This window comes from Sceloporus undulatus, chromosome 2, assembly GCF_019175285.1.
Source record: "Sceloporus undulatus isolate JIND9_A2432 ecotype Alabama chromosome 2, SceUnd_v1.1, whole genome shotgun sequence".
Classification (NCBI taxonomy): Eukaryota; Metazoa; Chordata; class Lepidosauria; order Squamata; family Phrynosomatidae; genus Sceloporus; species Sceloporus undulatus.
Window position 1 is genome coordinate 84,799 of NC_056523.1, and position 18,216 is coordinate 103,014.

The following is an 18,216-nucleotide window of genomic DNA, read 5'->3' on the forward strand; positions in this document are numbered from 1 at the left end:
ACCGGGGAAGTCCCAGGCCTTGGGGGGCTTGGTCTGCAGCGCCCAGTGGGGAAAGACCAGCAGTGCCCGCTCTATGCCAGGTGTGGGTGGGAATGCCGGGGACAATGAGGGTATGGGAGCTGGCAGGACTCACCTGTTGATGCCCCGCATCATGTAGGGCTGCATATCGACAGAGCTGCATGCCAGGGTAGGTGGGCAGAGAAAGAGAGAGTGCAGTGCAAAGGTCAGGATGGACGCTCACGGGTCACCCTTGGGCCCCTACTGAGGGAGGCTTTCCTCTGCCCCCAATGTGCCCCCCACCTCCTTGCCATGCCGAGGGCTTTCTGAGCAGCCCCTTCAAAGCCCCAGTCCTGCCAGACCTGTTGAGGTCGCGCATCATGTAGGAGGACTGGACCTCCGCAGAGGGTCCCCGGAGGACGAGGGGCTTGGGCTGGAGCCGGTCTCCCTGGTGGCTGGGCTGGCGCTGGATGTGGGGGTTCCTGAGAGCGAGGCTGATGTCATTGAGGAGCCGGGGCAGCGGGCCGAGTTTCATCAGGGCCTCCTGGGATGGGAGAAGGGAGACGGTGAGACCCTGGAAGGATGCTCCTTTTGCCAGCCCTCCTGCAGTGGCAGCAGGTGGCACATGAGTCCCCTTTGGAGGACAGACAACAGGCATGGGTACCTTGCTGAGCTGGGGCATGACTTCCCAGAGGAGGGCATGTAGGGTGGAGAGCTCCCGCCCGAGGTCGATGTAGCCCTCGAAGTTGCTGCTGTTGGTGAGCGTGTCCAGGTTGGAGATCTCATAGAGGAACTGCTGCATGCTGGCCCACTCCAGCTCCAGGAACTCGTTCATGAAGGCCATGTACTCCTCCTTGCTCCCAAACCTGTGGCAAACGCCCACCAGGAGGTGGGGAGGGGGGTCAGGCAGACATGTAGGGCCCCCAAAAGGTCCACGCTGTGGGCATCTAAGGGCAGCCCTTCCCTGGTTGGGAGGCTCGGCTCCCAGATTCTACGTAGCAAAGGCCGCCTGCAGCACCAGCTGGACTAGAGACCCAGCATGCATTTCCTTCCTTCCTTCCTTCCTTCCTTCCTAAAAAGGAGACAGTGATGGAGTTCTGCTTGGGGCAAATGTCTTTTTATCTAGAGGGAGCCCATGGCACAAAGGTAACCCTGAGGGAGGGAGGGATGCTCCATGGGCCTGGAGGACACTGGATACCAATTCCCTGGTGCTCTGAATGCACATCCAGAGACTGGCTAGAAAGTGCCAGAGTAGCCAATGCTTACCCAAAGTGCCTGATGCACTGACTGGAAAAAACGGATGCAGATTGAAACACTTTTGCTAGTGCCCAGATGTGAACCTTCTCAATTGCAGAATTGGAGGAGGCCTTAAGGGCCATGCATTCCACCCCCCTTCGTCCATTGAGGAAGACACCATCCAAGCCCTCTCTGTGACCAAAGGCCACCCAGACGCTCTCAGGCATCTGAAGGACCCTCCTTGCACCCGAGGGCCACCTTGGGCTGGAAAGGGTCTGGCAGTGTCTTTTGGGAGGGGGCCACATCGGAGATCCTAGAGGAAGTCCACCTTTGCCAACCCACTGACCCAACTGAGCAGATCAGATCATGACTCGGGACCAGGTCAGACTTTACTTCCTTGGCACACTTTACTCTCATAACCTTTTCTTCTCCAAGGAGTTGAGGATGTTTTGGGCTGGAGAAGAGACGGTTAAGAGGTGATATGATGGCCCTGTTTAAATACTTGAAGGGATGTCATACTGATGAGGGAGCAAGCTTGTTTTCTGCTGCTCCAGCGAACAGGACACAATGGAGCAATGGATGCAAACTGCAGGAAAAGTGATTCCAGCTCAACATTAGGAGGAACTTCCTGAGAGTAAGAGCTATTTGATAGTGGAAGATGCTCCCTTGGATATTTTGGTGGAGTCTCCTTCTTGGGATGTCTTTAAGCAGAGGCTGGATGGCCATCTGTCTCAGGGAGTGCTTTGATTGTGAATTCCTGCATGGCAGAAGAATGGGGTTGGACTGGATCAGGCCCTTGGGGTCTCTTCCAACTCTAGGAATCTATGATTCCTCTGAATGTTACAAGTCATTCCTGAGCTGAAAACACTCACTGACAGCCAGGAGATGCAAATGATGAAACGTGTTGCCATTTGGATAAAAATGTGGGTTCTGTGGGTGGTAAGCCTTGCTGGGATGGCTGCTCTGGCCTAACTGCCCCCTTGTGTCTCTTGGCCCCTGAGAGCGGAAGGGCCACTAGCCCTGGTCACTGCGAGGGTCTCCTTTAGACATGGATAGCCACCCCAAAAGCCAGCCTCTGGCCCAGAGAGGACTGAAGCAATGGGAGAAATGTAGGGAAGGAACAACAAAGGGACAGCTGGGGGGGCATTGGAGGGTTTTTTAGGGCCAAGGAGCACCCTGGTTGGATGAGAAAAACATCTGGCAATGCCTGAGGTGGCCAGCCGGCTGACTCTTCTCTGGCCGGGGCTGTAGCCAACAGGGCGACCCAGAGCCCCAACAGAGATGGGTTCTGATTGGATTCTGGAAGAGACAAATTGGCCCGCTTTGGACTATGACTCCTCAAATTCCCCTGCCGCCAGGGAGATTCTGTGAGGCACCGTCCAGACAAGCGTGGTCCCTGGTATTGGCAAGAGAGGGTCCCCCAACTCCCCCTTCACCCCCCCAGGCTGTCCTGAGGTACCCCATGGGGAGGGGGCCAGGGCCATGCCCACCAGAAAGGGGGCAACGGGGGTGGCCAATGCTCCCATGCCCTCCCAAACTGGCCCTGCCCACAGCCAAGCCCCAACAAAGGGGGCCGTGCCCTGGGAAGAGGGGCTTTTGGGGATGAAGGGAGCACAAGCAGAGGGAAAGGGACACTTGCTGGCAGCAGCCGTGATCGCTCTGGGAAGTCCCTCCAGGGCGCAATCTCTGGTGCAGCCACTTGGGGGAAGCAGGGAGCGCTCCCTGTGGGACACTATAGGAACAGCAAAGGTAACCTCTTGCTAATGAGTATCTCAGAGTGCCCTCTATGGACTGCCATATCTGGAACAAGCAACTACTACCTGGGTGAACCAGAGTAACAGATAAAGAAACTAGTAACTAGATAAAGTTGCTAAAGTAATTTTTTGCAAACCAGAGCTCTCATCTCTTGGGGCCTGGCCCACCCTGTTCCCCTTCCCAAGACCCCTTCCACCATGGGAGAGGGCTTATGGCGCCACTCACTTGGAGAAGTTGGCGAGGTTCTGGATGACCTTAGCAATGAGGGTGAGGGTGCGCGACGTCTGCTCGTCCGGGTATTCCTGCATGAGGCCGAAGAGGCTGGGGGACATGACGGCCGGGCAGAGGAAGCGCAGGAAGAGGGAGGCGCTGATCAGGCGGTCAGCAATGTCCTCCCGGCCACGCTCAGCGCAGCGCAGCCGCCAGGACGCAAAGACCTCCTTCAGCTCTCGTGGAAAGACGCTGCAGGGGAGGGAAGAAGGAGTGAATGGGAAGCAGTGGCACAACATTCCCCCAGCTGAACCCTGAGGCCACTTCCCCAGCCCCAAGGACCCCCTCCCCTGACCCCTCCGACCCATGTCAGACCCCCCCCAAAAAAAAAACTCCTGGGCAAAGACAGTGAGAGGGGGAATGGAAGGGGATCCCTCCCTCCTTTCTTTCTTTATCTCCTTTCTCTGCTTCCTTCTTTTCCTCCCTCTTCCTCTGTCTTCCTTCCGTCCTTCCTTCCTTTTTCTTTCCTCCTTTTCCTCCCTCCCTCTCTTCCTCTCTCCTTATTTCCTTCTCTCCCTTCCTGTCTCTCCCTCCTTGCTCCCTTCTTTATTCTCTCCATCCTTCCCTTGCTACATCTCTCCCTCTTTACTTACTTCCTGCTTTATTTTGTTCCTTTCCCTCCTTCTCTTTCCTTCCTTCCCTCCCTCTCTCTTTTCCCCTCCCTCTCTTCCACTCTCTTTCCTTTTCCACTTTCTCCACCCCTCCATGTTTCCTCCCTCCCTTCTTTCCTTCCCTCCCTCCCTCCTCCCTCCGTGGCCCAGTACTGACCAGTGGGAATTGACCACCTTGCAGAGGGCCAGTTCACAGCACATCCGGAGGTTGGCCTGGTGGTCAGCCAGGGTGGAGGTTGAGCACTTCATGGGGTCCACCTCGCAGTTCTCCTCCGACTCGTACAGAGCGCGGATGAATTCGCCTGCAGGGAGATGGAGGAGTTGGTGTGGGGGGGGGGGGGGCCCCAGGGAGGACCCGACCCCGGTTGGCCTCCCCCCCCCCCCGGCACACTGGACCTCCAGGACCACACAGATATGTCCATATCCTCCTCCTAACCTCCAGCCAACGGGTTCTGGCCTTCCCCCCACCCCAAAATTACATGACCCCCACTTTTCGTCCCCTTCCTCCCCCTGAGACCCCCACCATGGAGAGGCTGTGAGGCTGGGCAGTCAGCCATGGGTGGGAGAAAGCAGACCAGGTGGCGGGTGCCATGGCTGGCAGGGGTGCACCTGCACGGCCCCCTTCCTCCTTGCACCGACCCCCATCCCCCCCCCCCCCCCCCCCCCCCCCCCCCCCCCCCGGCAGCTCCTTACCAATGGCATCCTTGAGGTATTTTTGTCCGATCAACTTGAGATACTCTTCTATGGCTTTGGTGGCCAGTGTGTTCTCCCGGAAGATCAGGTGCTCCCGGTCCATGAAGCGGTCCACTTCCGTCATGGCCATGTCCGAGAGGAAGTCCTGCCATGAGGGGGAAGGCAGGCGTGTGCCACCACAGTTGGAAGAGGGGGCCAGGAGGGTCCTCCTGACTGCTTGACTACCCGGCCGGCCCCCACGTGCCGCCTGCCGCCCTCCCTCCCTCCCTCCCTCCCTGGGGTACCTTGGCCTTGCCGGTGCTCTGGAGGATGTGGACGAGGGCACAGGCCACCTCCTCCTTGCTCTTGACACTCAGCACGGGCTCCAGAACAGCGCAGAGCATGCGGTAGTTGTTGGTGACATACTCGGCAAACTCCTTGTAGAGCTCCATGGGGAGGATGCTCATGGTCTGGAAGCGGCTCTTGACCCGGACGGCCGGGCAGCCGGACTTGCTCTTGCTGGCACTTGGCTGGCTGAGAGGGTACCACTGCTCCGCAAAGTGGCGGCCGGTCACGCTGGCGATGGGGATGCTGACCATGCCCACGTAGTTGCTCCGGTCTTTCTTCCGCTTCTTGTCCGTGTCCTTGTAGAGGTGCAGCCGGATGGTCCGCACCGCTGGCAGGTTGTTGAACTCAAAGTGCTCCCCCCAAAAGACGTTGTCTGTCCGCACTTTGCTGGTGGTCCGCGCATACAGCATGTCGTCTAGGCAGAGCTCGCAGTAGTAGCGCTTCTTGGGGGGCAGGTCCCGCGCCTCAATAATCCACAGCTTCAGCACATTGTCCACGCGCCGACTGTTGTCCTGGATGAAGTAGAGGAGCAGAGAGTGCGGTAAGAGGCATCTCCATTGCCCTGTGCCCCCACCCCAAAGAGAGCGTTGGGTCCACAGGAGGACTCCACGATTCAAGAAGGACAAGCTAGAGCAGGTCCAGAGGAGGGCCACCAAAATGGTGAAAGGTCTGGAAACCACCAAGTCCTATGAGGAGAGACTTAGGAAGCTGGGGATGTTTAGTCTGGAGAAGAGAAAGAGACTCTTCTTAGGAAATTTATCCCCTCTCAAGATGTTCGACCGCAATTAGATTGAGATACTCAGGACCTTTTATATGATGTTTTTAAATATGTCTATGTTATTCTGTCTATGTTATTCTGTTTTGTATTGGTTACTTGATACTTGATGTGAACCGCTTTCATCATTTTGGAAAAGCGGTATATAAATAAAGTTTTTTTAAAAAAGAAGCGATACGATAGCCCTGTTTAAATATTGGAACGGAAGTCATATTAAGGAGGGAGCAATCTTGTTTTCTGATGCTCCAGAGAAAAGGACACAATGGAGCAATGGAGGCAAGGTACAGGAAAATAGATTCCACCGAACATTAGGTAAGAGTGTTGGAAATAGAGATTGCGTCAATGTTTGTCTCTCCATGTTCCCTCGGTCAGTGTGAATGAAATAAGGTCTCTTGCGCTCCCCTCGCCTTCTCTGCAAAAGGTGAAAAGCTGGACTGGGACTCTTTGTTCCCTTCGTCTTCCTGTCTTTAGCTCCAAGATGGACGCAGGAACAAGGCTCGGCCTCAAAATGCCTCCCCGCTTACATTCACTCATGAGAGTCACTTTTTAGGGACTCTTCCATTAAAATATAGTTTCCTACCGACTGCCTGTCTCCCGGATACTAGATGGATTCTTCGTAAGTAAAGCAAGTCTTACTTTTTACCTTCCCAGAGTATCCTGGTCTTATTCCCAGAAGCTCAGATGTCCAGAGGCCCGCTGCTGCTCTCCTTAGCATATGAGTTAGAAGTACTCAATGCCAAGAGGTAAATGGGCCCAGATCCAGCCCAACAGCTTACGCATCCCAGGCCCACTCCCAGCAGCTGCTTTTGGGATGCTGGGTTCCTGGATTTTTAGCCCCTTGGAGTTTGCTGAGCTTTTAAAACAGGAGGTTTTTAAGTCAATGGAGATGGCTCAGCCAGCTATTCGTGGACATGCGCTGATCCCTAAGAAGCTGGTAGCACATAACTTTCATTTTTGGCTGTTCCAAATAAAAACACAGTTGAATGAAGAAGGGATTCTGGAGGTTTTGGAGAATGAAAGACTAGTAGATGAGGCCAGTTTGACAGTAAGACTTGAAAGAGTTACTGTATATGGGCAGACTGCTGCTCAGGATCGAAATGAACTTGATCAGCCTTTGTTTGCCTTGCAGTTTCCAAGTGCTGGGATCATCTCAGAGACATGGAGGCAATTCGTAACCTTCCAGATAGATTATCTAGACAAGCTTCCTCTGGCAGCCGGGAAATGGGAGAATCAAGAGAACACTGCAGTTGTCTGAGGATCTTTGCCACAGGAATTTACTCCTTTTGCTGCTAGAATTTATTTCCTATTGCAAGACATTTCGCAGGAGCACCTTCCTTTTAGAGAAACACTCTCTCGATTTAGGAAGAAGTTGAACAGATCCTTAAACTATGGAAGAAGGGACCAAGCACTTCTCAGGGCATCCCTCTCCAGACGAGCTCAGATTTGCCCCCCGCGAGGAGAATGGGAGGCTGGCACAGAGTGACTAGGAGTGGCATCCTGGCCTAGGGTCGAAGGAGGAGACCCTCGTCCTTTGGGCGAATCCTGAGATGGCACAACTCACTGGGGGCTATCATGGAAGCCCCCCACGGCTGCCGCCCTGACTTTGCAAGACCTGAGTGACAAGAAATTGAAGGCAGCTTGGCTGAGGGGAATCTGGTGGAGGCTTAACAGGGACCTGAAATCCCCGAGGAGGAAACACATTAGCCTTTGGATTGGGGGGGGGGGTTTGCCCAGTGACCCCTAAGTCTGGCAGCAACGTTTCCCTCTTTTCCTGCTTGCAAGTGGTGTGGACGCAGGTATACTGCTCCTGGCCATGGGGGATCAGGGCTCTTCCTATCATGACTGGGCAGAGGCAGCCCTTGGAGGGCCAGATGGGGGGACCAAAGGGACGCCTGGTTTTAATCCTTCTGACGTTTGAGGGGCCAAGCAAGGGGGGAGGGGAGGGCGAGTCCATGGCTGCTACTGCCTGCCCTTTAACTTTTGGAAGTGAGGGGTCCTTCTAGAAATTTGCATTTGCACCTTGAAGGGTGGCAAAACAGGGCCAAGGGACGAGGGACAGACAGAGGGATGCCTTCCTGGGATAAGGGGGGGGGGGGGGGGGGGGGGGGGGGCAGGAGCCCCCCCCCAAAGACCCCTCCCCACCCCCAGCCCCACGGTCCCTGTCCATCAAGGTGTGCTCTTTGGGGTCCTTTTTTGCATCAGGGATGGACTTTAACAGCCATCCAGAAATGCAGAACAGTTCACTTCTACGAGGGAGACCTTCTTAGAGCCTTTTTGGAGAAGTCTGAGTTGTGGGAAAGGTAGGAAGGCCGGGTATGGAGTCCTCATCCTCACAACTGGCAAAGTGGGGGAAGACGGGCCATCCTTCTGCGCCTTGGGGTCTCTTTCTTTGCTTCTGCAAAGTGGGGGAGGATGGGCCCCTGGTTCTGCCACCAGCTGCAAGAGGACTTTGGACCCCATTGGGCAAAGTCCCAGGGACACAACTGTCATCCAGCTGCAGCGTGTGGCACTCGAAGGTCCCTTCGGGACACCAGAGTGACCCCCAGGCGGGCAAGAGGGCCAACCCAAGTGCTTCCCAAAGGGCCAGGTGTCAAGGTACCTTGCGGAGGTCCCCTGTCATGGGTTATTGGTTATGATGGTTTGAGTTATACAACCGGTGGAATAGTGATAACTGGGGGAGTTGCTGTTGTTGTTGAAAGGGTTCAGGGTTAAATGTTGGGAGTCGGAAGCATTGAGAGAGAGGGTCAGGGATGTGATAGAGGCTCAGAGTCGCTCTCTGGGGAAAGGAATAAGGGGAGGGGGCTGAGACTGAAGAGGGTTATAGATTTGTGTTTCACTCTTTGCAGCCAGTTCTGGCAAATGCTTGTCTATCCTGCTGAGCTTCTCAATAAACCCCTTTTGGTTCATCCATGGATCCTGGGCACTGAGTTAGAGATGGGACCCTCAGGCCAGGAGGGACCAGAGGAAACCAGAGTGGGGTGGGAGGCCGCCAAAGGCCTCTAGAGCCAAATGTGACATGAGCCCCTCTCCAGACTGTGCAGTTCTTGAGTGCTCGCCCTCCCGCTCAGACACCTGCCTCTGACTTGAGTGCTGTGGTCCAGTAGGAGGGGGTCCTTTGGACGGCAATGGTGGCTTTGGGGGACTCCTCACCTACCTTGTTGGGCTTGACCGCCCGCTGCAAGTTCTCAATCCATTTGTCACGCTCGGCGGCGGAACGGCAGGCAAAGCACTTGGTGCCAGAAGACGTAGTCACCTGAAGAGAGAGGGGTATCAGCCACATTTTCTGCATGCCCAGAGGCATGCCCAGAGGCATGCCCATCGTCTGCCCGACCTTCATCCGGGGGCGCCTCACCTCGAAGCAGAACTCTTGGCCGAGGATGCTACTGTGGACGGGTTTGATGAGGGAGTCCTCATCCAGGTTGAGCTCTAGGGCCTCTGCGGCGCTGCTGGGGCTGAGCAGGGACTCGTGCGAGTGGGACTCCTTGAAGCTCTGCATCAGGCGGGTCCTGCATCAGGCGGAGGGAAAGCAGGGACAGGTGAGGAGGAGCAGGAGCAGGAGGAGGAATGCCGGGGTGGGGGCAGGGGCCCGTGGGGCAGTAGGGTGCAGATGCCGCGCAAGCCGGAAGAGAAACTGCAAACACAATGGGGGGGGGGAGGCATCGCATGACACAGACATACATGGGGGGGGAGGGGGTGACGGAGGAGGGGGTGACAGCAAGGGGAGGGTGGGGGCGTGTGGGGGAAAGGGGGCGGCTCCGAGGAGGAAGGGGTGCGTCATGTGCACGGGGGGGGGGGGGGGTCAGAGGCCGTGGCTTTGACTGAAAGGCCACCCTCAGGCGGGGTACCTGGCGTCTGCTGCTGCCAGGGGGATCCCGGCCTGGAAAGCGGGGTCAAGACAGAGAAAGAAAAAGGAGGAAGAGGAGAACAGAGAGAGAGAGAAAAGGGGGAGAAAGAGAGAGAGCAGCGTCAGAGGGGAGGAGAGCCAAGTGCCCCCGACTCAGGCCAGGCCAAGGTGGGATGCGGGAGACTCCTTCCCCCTTTCTCTCTCTCTCTCTCCTCATTTTTTTTGGGGGGGGGGGGAGATGGGGAGGAGGCCAATTCCAGCCATTTGGGGAGCTCCCCACTTTCCCCTCCACTGCACCCACTACTGCATCCTGCTGGTCCACAGCAGCTCCATGGACCCCTATGGCAGTGATGGGGGGATGATGGGGCTGCCAAGCCGTGGGGGGAATGGATGTGCAGGGACCACGTTGCTGTGCAAGGTCTCTCTATATCTCCATCTCTGTCTCTCTCTCCCACCATGCGCCCCCCTCCCGCACACTTGGCATTTCTGCTCAGTGCTGCCGCTGCCGCCGCCCCCAGGAGGATATTTTTAGCCGAGCGGCGTAAGAGCAGAGAGCGCCCAAGCGTGTTGGGGCTGCCGTCAGCTGGGGGGGGGGGGGGTGTCCAGAGGCAAAAAATATGCCAGGCACCCAGGCGGGGGGCAGCCCTGGGGGCAAGCGAGGGCCACGCGTGGCCAACAGGAGCAGCCACCCGGGGCAGGAAAGGACGGACATTGGGAACGGGGGACATTGGGCAGCTGTGCCCCAAATGGGAAAACGGAGGGGAGAGGAGGAGGCTGGGAGGAAAGGGGGGGCCCACCCTGTGTCATGGCCAGGGGTGCAAACGCAACCACACGCACGCACCCCCCTGCGCACTGATGCCTGCCACTGTGGCCCCTCACCTGTCATGGTCAGCACTCCGGAACCGGGGCAACATCTGGCGGAAGCTGCTGGTGCGGTCCAGTTTGGGCTGGCTCTTGGTGCGCTTGATGGAGCTCTTCAGGCGGCGGCTGAGAAATCCCTGTTGCTATGTGGCAGAGGAGGAGGATAGACCAAGGGTGAGGTAGAAGGGGGCACAGAGAGAGCATGAGGCTGAGCCCCATGTGGGGCAGGGTGTGGGCTGCGGGAGCAGTGGCCGACGGGGAGGGGCTCCTGTGCCTTCCCACCCTCTGGGGTCAGGGAACAGGCGTGCGGCTCACCCTCCTCCCTTGCCTTCTTCTCCTTGGGCGGGTGGGTGTGCGGGAAGCCAAGCCCCATGCCCTCCCCAGGCGATGCCAGCCTTACTTGCCAGGGCTGGAGCAAGGCCGCTCCCCCGTTCCTTCCGTGGGGCTCCCAAGAGGCCTTTTATTAAGCCTGGCGTCGTGGCCGTGACTCAGCCGCATGCCGGCGTGGCTCTTCCTGTGGAGCCCATTCATCTGCCACGCGGGTGACCCTGCCTGCCTGGCCTCCGCTTGCCAATCTGCTCTGGCACCCAACGGAGCGAGATAATTTCGGATTTTCAGTCCGCAAGCCCTCCAGCGCTTGAGCTGCCGACACGCATGGAGACTCTCCTCCGGCTCACTCCTTTGCCCAAAACGTGGCCAAGGGCATGCAAGGGATGCCAGGCCCCCACCAGCCTCAGGCAGCAAACTGGGGCACAACTGCCAGCCCTCCATGCTGCCCTCCCTCCAACCTCAGAATCTGGTTTTCCCTAAATTTCCTTCCAAAGGGAACCATGGGCAGTTTTAACAATCTTCTTCCCGGAGCAAGAAAGTATTCGGGGAATTCGCAGTCTATGCAAAATTCGCACATGGTTGTTTTTATGAATTCTTATGTGCAGGAAGCGTTTTTTTCCCCTCTGCAGAAAACATAATTTTCTGTACAAATGAACCATGTATTAATTGTGCACAGTGTAAATCCCAAATTACAGTGTTTTCTGTGAAGGAACAGCATTTTCTCCACAGGAAATAACATTGCTGTTGAAGACAATTTGCAGTTTGGGCCTCACTCTGTACAAAATTTGCACACGGTTCTTTCATTAACGTTTCCGTTTGGTGCTGTTGTGTGCATTGAAATTGTTTCTGGATTATGGCAACCCTATCCAGAACGATTTGGGGGAACACAACAACAACAACAAAAGGCACCGGCATTATGGGATTTTCTTGGCACGGTTTGTTCAGAGAGGAGTCGTCAGCATCGCCTCCACGGAGGAGGCTGAGAGAGTGTGGCTTGCGCAAGGGTGGGTTTCCAAGACGGTGTAGGAACCCGGACCCCGGTCTCCCAAGTCTTGGCCTAAATATTATTTCCTGCCCAGAAAATCATGTTTTCTATACAAATCAACTACGTGTCAATTTTGCGCAGAATAAATCCCAAGTTATAGTTTTTTTCTGCGCACGAAACAACATTTTCTCTACAGAAAAGTATTCTGCTGCGTTTAAAATACATATATATTATTTCCTGTTCAGGAAATGTTCTTTTCTGTGAAGGAAATGCGGTTTTCTGTGCAAAACAATAATGTGCGAATATTTCGCTGGATCAACCCTGAACTGCAAACATTCGCGTCCGTCGGGATTTCTCCCATTGTGGGTTCACAAAAAGGACAATTTTTCAACCACCAGGTGAATTCTTTTCGGACATCATTTCCATCCCGACTCCAATCTGGGGCCGGGCTCCCCATGGCCGCCCAAAATGGCTGCTGTGGGGCAGAGCAAGAGGGGTCTGGGCCGCTCTTCCTTTCAGAGGAGCCTGATTCCTTTGGAAGAGGGATTTTTCTCTTAAGGAAACTGGGACTCTGCGCCACCAGATGCCCACCATCTTCATTCCAATGACCCCTCCCCAATGTCAGCTGAGGGAGCTAAAATGGCCGCCCCACTCCTGCCAAGAGCCCCGGAGCCATGTGGGTCCACCCCACAAAGGAGGGAGGCTGAGCCCCTGCCCGCTAGGCCCACAAGTGGCATCAACTCCAAGAAGGTCTCCCTTGTAGAAGTGAACTGTTCTGCACTTCTGGATGGCTGTTAAAGTCCATCCCTGATGCAAAAAAGGACCCCAAAGAGTGCCCAAGCGAGGGGCTGGGTGGGATCACAGGGGCACCGGATGTTTTTCTGCTCCCCACGACCCCATTGGGCACCCCACAGGCCCCTGACCCCTCTGGCCCCAGTAGCCACCATGTTTGGGTGCCTTCAGGTCCCTCTGACCTATGGCGACCCTAAGGCAAACTGACCACGGGGTTTCCTTCCCCAGGTTTATGTGAAGGAGGGTCGCCAGCCGTACTTTCCTCTGAGGCAGAGAGAGTGTGCCCAAGGTCACTCCGTGGGTCTCTGCTGCGGATGACCCCCAGAGTCCTTGTCCAACCCTGAAACCACAGCGCTCTGACTTCAAATTGACTCCAACTTTTGGTGAGACTCCTCTGGGGTTAACTTAGGCAGATTTATTATTTAGAGAAGGTCTGAGGCTGAGAAAGTGTGACTTCTCCAAGACCACCCCCTGGGGTCCCCAGGGCTGAGCAGAGGAGTCTGAAACCTCCTCCCCAGACCCTCCCCATTGAAGGGGGACTAGCAAAGCAGGTGCAACACGTACAGCCTCCCGCCCAGGTGGGTCATTCCGCCTGTCCTTTGACCTGGGGGACAGCGGGGCTAGGGGCAACACTCTGGAAGACCCTCCCAATTTGGGGGGACTGTTTGCTCAGACCAGAGTCCTGCCTCTTAGAGGCGATCTAAGTGTGGGCCCCAGTGAGGGAGGGGTTGGACCAGGGGACCTTGGAGAGCCCCACCAACTCAACTGCCCTGCCACCACCCTGCCCTGTGCCCACAAAGGAGGCTGGATGGTAGGCGGGGGGGGGGGGGGCAGCAGGAGTCTCCTGTGTGGGATGATGGGTATTGGAGCGTTGGGGCATGTGCACTCACCGAGGCCCGGAAGGGTGGCGCAGGGGGGCGTCCAGGTGATCGGTACTGCTTTCCTCCAGGAACACTCTTCCGCCGGGAACGGCCGGGCGTGGTGCTCTGGAAAGCCAGAAGAGAGAAGAGAGGTTGGGGGGGCTGGCTCTGGGGTCTGCTACCAGCCCCCTTCCCAGTTTCTGCCCTACAGCAGCCTACCCTCAGGAGGGGGCTGGGCGAACCAACCCCCCCAGCCACCAGGGTAGACTTCCCAGGGCCAGTAGGGCTGGGGGGGGGAGGAGGAATGGAAGGCCGGTGGGCCTTCTAGGCCCTGTCATGCATCCTTCTTCACCCCCCACCCAAGAGCTCCAAAGCGCAAAGAGGACCCAAGAGTGGTTTTTGGAAGCTGAAGCTGTACCCTAAAAGCTTGACTGAAGTTTAAAACTGACCGCAATTCAGAGAACCCTGGAGCTGGAAGGGTACCTTCTCCATCTTCTTTTCCTCAGGCTGAACATGTCCAGCTCCTTCAGCCTCTCCTCAAAGTTTTTGTTCTCCATCCCTCGCATTATCTTTGTTGCCATTCTCTGAACCTGCTCCACTTTATCTACTCCCTTCTTAAAATGAGGTGCCCAGAACTGAACCCAGGACTCCAGACAAGGCCTGACCAGCGCAGAAGGGGGTTCAGGCATGCTAGGACTGCATTCACCTCGTTTGCTGCAACATCACACCCCTGGCTCATGTTCAATCTAGGATCAACAATAATCCCAAGGCCCTGCTGAGTCCCCCGTTCTGTTCCTGCGCATTAGCTTTTTGTGGGCTAAATGGGGACAATTGTATTTCTAGCTGCTGAAGCACTTAGAAAGGCATGCCATGGTCACTAAAAAGGTGCGCATTTGGAAGGAAATGTCATAATTGCAAAAATGTCAACAGGGGTTTCTCAAAAGCAAGTCATGCCTGACAAGTCTTATCACTTTTTTGACATTTACAAGCTTGGCAGATGAAGGGAACGCTGTGGATGTAGCATATCTTGATTTCAGCTTCTTATTTTATTAAGGGCACTTGGTGCGCTGCCGCACCGCCGCGCCGCCGTGCACGAGCCCCATTGTTTACAATGGGGCTTGAGCATAGGCGGAATTCACCTTACGTGGAGGGATCCGGAACAGATCCCTGCGTAAGGCGAGGGCCCACTGTATTCCAGAGGACAGGATCAAGATTCAAAATGACCTGAACAGACTAGAAAGCTGGGCCAAAGCTAACAAAATGAAATTCAACACGGAGAAATGTAAGGTATTGCACTTAGGGCAGAAAAATGAAATGGACAGATATAGGATTATGGGGGACACCTGGCTGAATGAAACTACGTGTGAAAGGGATCTAGGAGTCCAAGTGGACCACAAGTTGAACATCAGTCAACAGTGTGATGCGGCAGCTAAAAAGGCCAATGCAATGTGAGGCTGCATCAAGAGAGGTATTGTGTCTAGATCAAGGGAAGTAATAGTGCCACTCTATCCTGCCTTGGTCAGGACTCACCTGGATTAACCCTGGGTCCAGTTCTGGGGCAAAACAATTCAAAAAGGACATTGAGAAACTGGAGCCATGCGTCCAAAGGAGGGCGACTAAAATGGCGAAGGGCCTGGAAACCATGAAGCCCTGTGAGGAACAACTTGGGTTCCGCCGGTCAACCAATGACAAATCCATGTAACAGTTGCCTTGTCGAGCCCACCTTTTAGAAGCTTGTTTGCAGGAATGTCATGGGGAACTTTGTCAAAGGCCTTACTGAAATCAAGATCTACTACATCCACCGCATTCCCTTATTAAGGGGTGACCTGAGAGCCCTGTTTAAATACTTAAAGGGATAAAATAATAAATAAATAAAAACTTTATTTATATACTGCCTTTCCTGTACATCAAAGCGGTTGACAATATTGTGGGTATGTGACCCATGTCACAGTACAGAACAATAAAATACCTCACTTGCCATATTGAGGAGGGAACAAGCTTGTTTTCTGCTACTCCAGAGACTAGGACCCCATGGAGCAATGGATGCAAGCTGCAGGAAAAGAGATTCCAGCTCAACATCAGGAGGAACCTCCTGAGAGAAAGGGCTGTTGGACAGTGGAAGACACTTCTTTGGAGGTTTTGGTGAGTCTCCTTCCTTGGAGGTCTTTAAGCAGAGGCTGGATGGCCATCTGTCAATGGGGATGCTTTGATGGAGAGTTCCTGCATGGCAGAAGAAGGGGGTTGGACTGAATGGCCCTTCTTGGGGTCTCATCAAATCATAGAGTTGGAAGAGACCACAAGGGCCCTGATCCAGTCCAACCCCCTTCTGCTCTCTCTCCATTGTTTAAAGACCTCCAAGGAAGGAGGGAGTGTGTTCTACTGTCAAACAGCCCTTACTCTCAGGAAGTTCCTCCTAATGTTGAGGTGGAATCTCTTTTCCTGCAGCTTGCATCCATTGCTCCATTGAGGTCCTGTTCTCTGGAGCAGCAGAAAACAAGCTTGCTCCCTCCTCAATATGACATCCCTTCAAATATTTAAACAGGGCTCTCATATCTCCTTTTAACCTTCTTCCAGCTCTATGGCTCTGATTCCAAGGAAGCCTTCCAGGCTCAGGAGAGAAGCCTTTGGCCCTCCGCTCCAGACCTCCTGCCAATCTTATGTTTATGCCAAATGAATTCCATTTGCTAATCAAAATATCAAAGGAGGACCTTATCAAATGCTCTCCTGAAACCCAGGTCAATGATGTCCACAGTGTTCCCGCCATCTGCTAAACTGGCAACCTGCTCAAAAACAGATATAGAGTGGATTTGTTCCTGAAAAAGAGGTGATGGCTCCTCCTAATCCTTGCATCGTCATGAAAAAGCTTGAAGATGATGGACTCTGGCATAATCATCTCTAAAGGAGCCAGTTCTCTGGAGGCCTTTCCTCTGGCCCTGCAGATCCCACTTCATTGAACCCAAGGTGAGGATCCCTGGCCAGCTCCAGACGGGTCTTGCTTTGCAACCAGGATTCCTTGCCAAGGCCTCCGCTGAGGCATGGAAGCAGGCAAAAGGCCTGTCTTGGGCAGCGCTGCCTTTGCATTGTGCTCCTCCAGCACTTAGCCATCCTTGCGCCACTCTCTCGCCCCAAAATTATTTGGACCCCCCCTTTTTTTTTCTTTTGCTGCTCCTCGCTTGCAGAGCCAGCCTGGGATCGCTTTCAGCCATAGCTTTCCTTATACCATTCCTGCAAGAAGTCTCTGCCCTTCTTCTTTGGCGACCCATCCTTCCCCCACTCTTTCTACTTCCTCTGTTCCCCATCCGTTTCCTCCTCAGCCCCACTTATTTGGGGTGCCCTGAAATGCAGCTTCCCTCCCTCCGAAAGAGGGGTCCTCCACCAGTCCAAGGGGCTGGTTGTGGCCCCAAAAAGGGTCCAAAGGCAGGGAAGGGGGGCGTCTCTGCCAGGGCCCCCATCTTGGGGTCTCCCTCCCTCCCGTCTGCGCTGCCGGCAAGCGGCCAAAACGCTCGTCCTTTTGGAGGAAAACTATTCCAAACACTTTTAAAGGGATAAATGAAATAAGCATCTCTGGGAGAAGTGGGAGCATCTGGGCCTCCCTCTCTCTTCCTGCCCTCTGGCACAGGCCTCCTCCCCTCACAGACAGGCACTTGGGGACAGGAAGGGGCACCCCTTTTCACTGGGGCTTCCTGGCAAAGGGGCAAGGGGCCTGGGAGGCCAACCTGTTCCCAAAGGCCCTCTGCATGCACACAGTGGCACCCTTGCCATGCCCTGCCCTTGCCCCACCAGCACTGCTGCTTTGCACAACAGCCCTGTAGGGAAGGCCAGACCCAGGAGGAACCAGGGAGGAAGGGGTCACCAACGGCAGCCAGCTGGGGGGGGGGGTACAAGCAGCCTTTGTCCCCAGCACTCCTTTGCCTTCTCAGGGCAGGGTCAGCTCCCCAGCCAAAGATCCAGGGAGAACTAGAAGTCCCAGGCATCTATAGGGAGCCCGGGGTGGGTCTCCTGAAGCCCTCGGGCCGAGTCTGGGGGCTCTGTGGGGCAGAGGCCCCTCTTCTTTGCAAAAGGGGCTGAGGGCACCAATGGCAAGGGGCAGAGAGCGCAGAGGGGCTGCGAGGGGAGGGGGCCCAGGGCCAGCTCTGAAGGGGTCCCCCCATCTCCCCAGCCCCACTCCTCTCCCTCAGACCCAGAGGCAGGGCTGGGCCAATGGGGAAAGGGGCGCCACAACTGGGCAAGGCTCCTGCCCCACTGACTGAGGGGGGGGGCATTTTGGCCTCCCCTTTGGGTTTCTCTGCAAAGGCCGGACCCGGTGGGCCCCTGCAAATGGACCCTGGGAGCCCTGAAGCCTTGCAGCCCCCCAAACCTCCCCCCCCACCAAAAAAGAAAGGGTTGGGGGTCCCTGGCCGGCTCCCTGGGAGCTAGCCCCCCTTTCTGCGCCCCCCTTGTGGGTCACCTCAGGACGCGGGAGGGGTCTGGGGGCTCTCCCTCCCTCCTTCCCCGAAGCTCTGCGCATGCGCGGACCGCGGAGTCCCCTCGCAGCATCCCCACGCGCCTTTGCCCCGCGATGAAACCGGGGCAGAGAAGAAGAGGAGGAGGAGGCCCTTGACAGGAGGGGGAGACCGCCGGCCAGAGAGACCCCCCTTTAAAATATCGGGTGCCCCCCCCCCCCTCCCCCCCTCTTCCCCCGAGGCCCGCCGGCGGAGGAGGAGGAGGAGGAGGGAGGGTCCTCGGGAGGGAGGCCCCCGGGAGACCCCTCGCCCCCTCCCGCGCCAAAGGGAGACCCCTTCCTCCCTCCCTCCCTCCGCGCCAAAGGGAGACCCACCGGACCCTCTCCCCCGGGACTCTCCGGCCGCCCACCTGCCTCTCTCTCTCTCTCTCTCCTCCTC

The 18,216-nt window shown here is 55.9% G+C and overlaps 1 protein-coding gene across 1 annotated transcript in view; it reads right to left on the bottom strand.

Annotated features, from left to right (window-relative positions):
- SYNGAP1 (synaptic Ras GTPase activating protein 1) overlaps positions 1 to 18,216 on the bottom strand; it is a 42,603-nt gene that overhangs the window by 12,162 nt on the left and 12,225 nt on the right. The window contains 12 exon segments of the mRNA XM_042448980.1: positions 134 to 175; positions 360 to 541; positions 662 to 863; positions 3,214 to 3,450; positions 4,027 to 4,171; positions 4,563 to 4,707; positions 4,847 to 5,401; positions 8,819 to 8,917; positions 9,017 to 9,170; positions 10,388 to 10,512; positions 13,367 to 13,450; positions 13,452 to 13,462. Coding sequence (XP_042304914.1) covers positions 134 to 175; positions 360 to 541; positions 662 to 863; positions 3,214 to 3,450; positions 4,027 to 4,171; positions 4,563 to 4,707; positions 4,847 to 5,401; positions 8,819 to 8,917; positions 9,017 to 9,170; positions 10,388 to 10,512; positions 13,367 to 13,450; positions 13,452 to 13,462 — 1,981 coding nt within the window.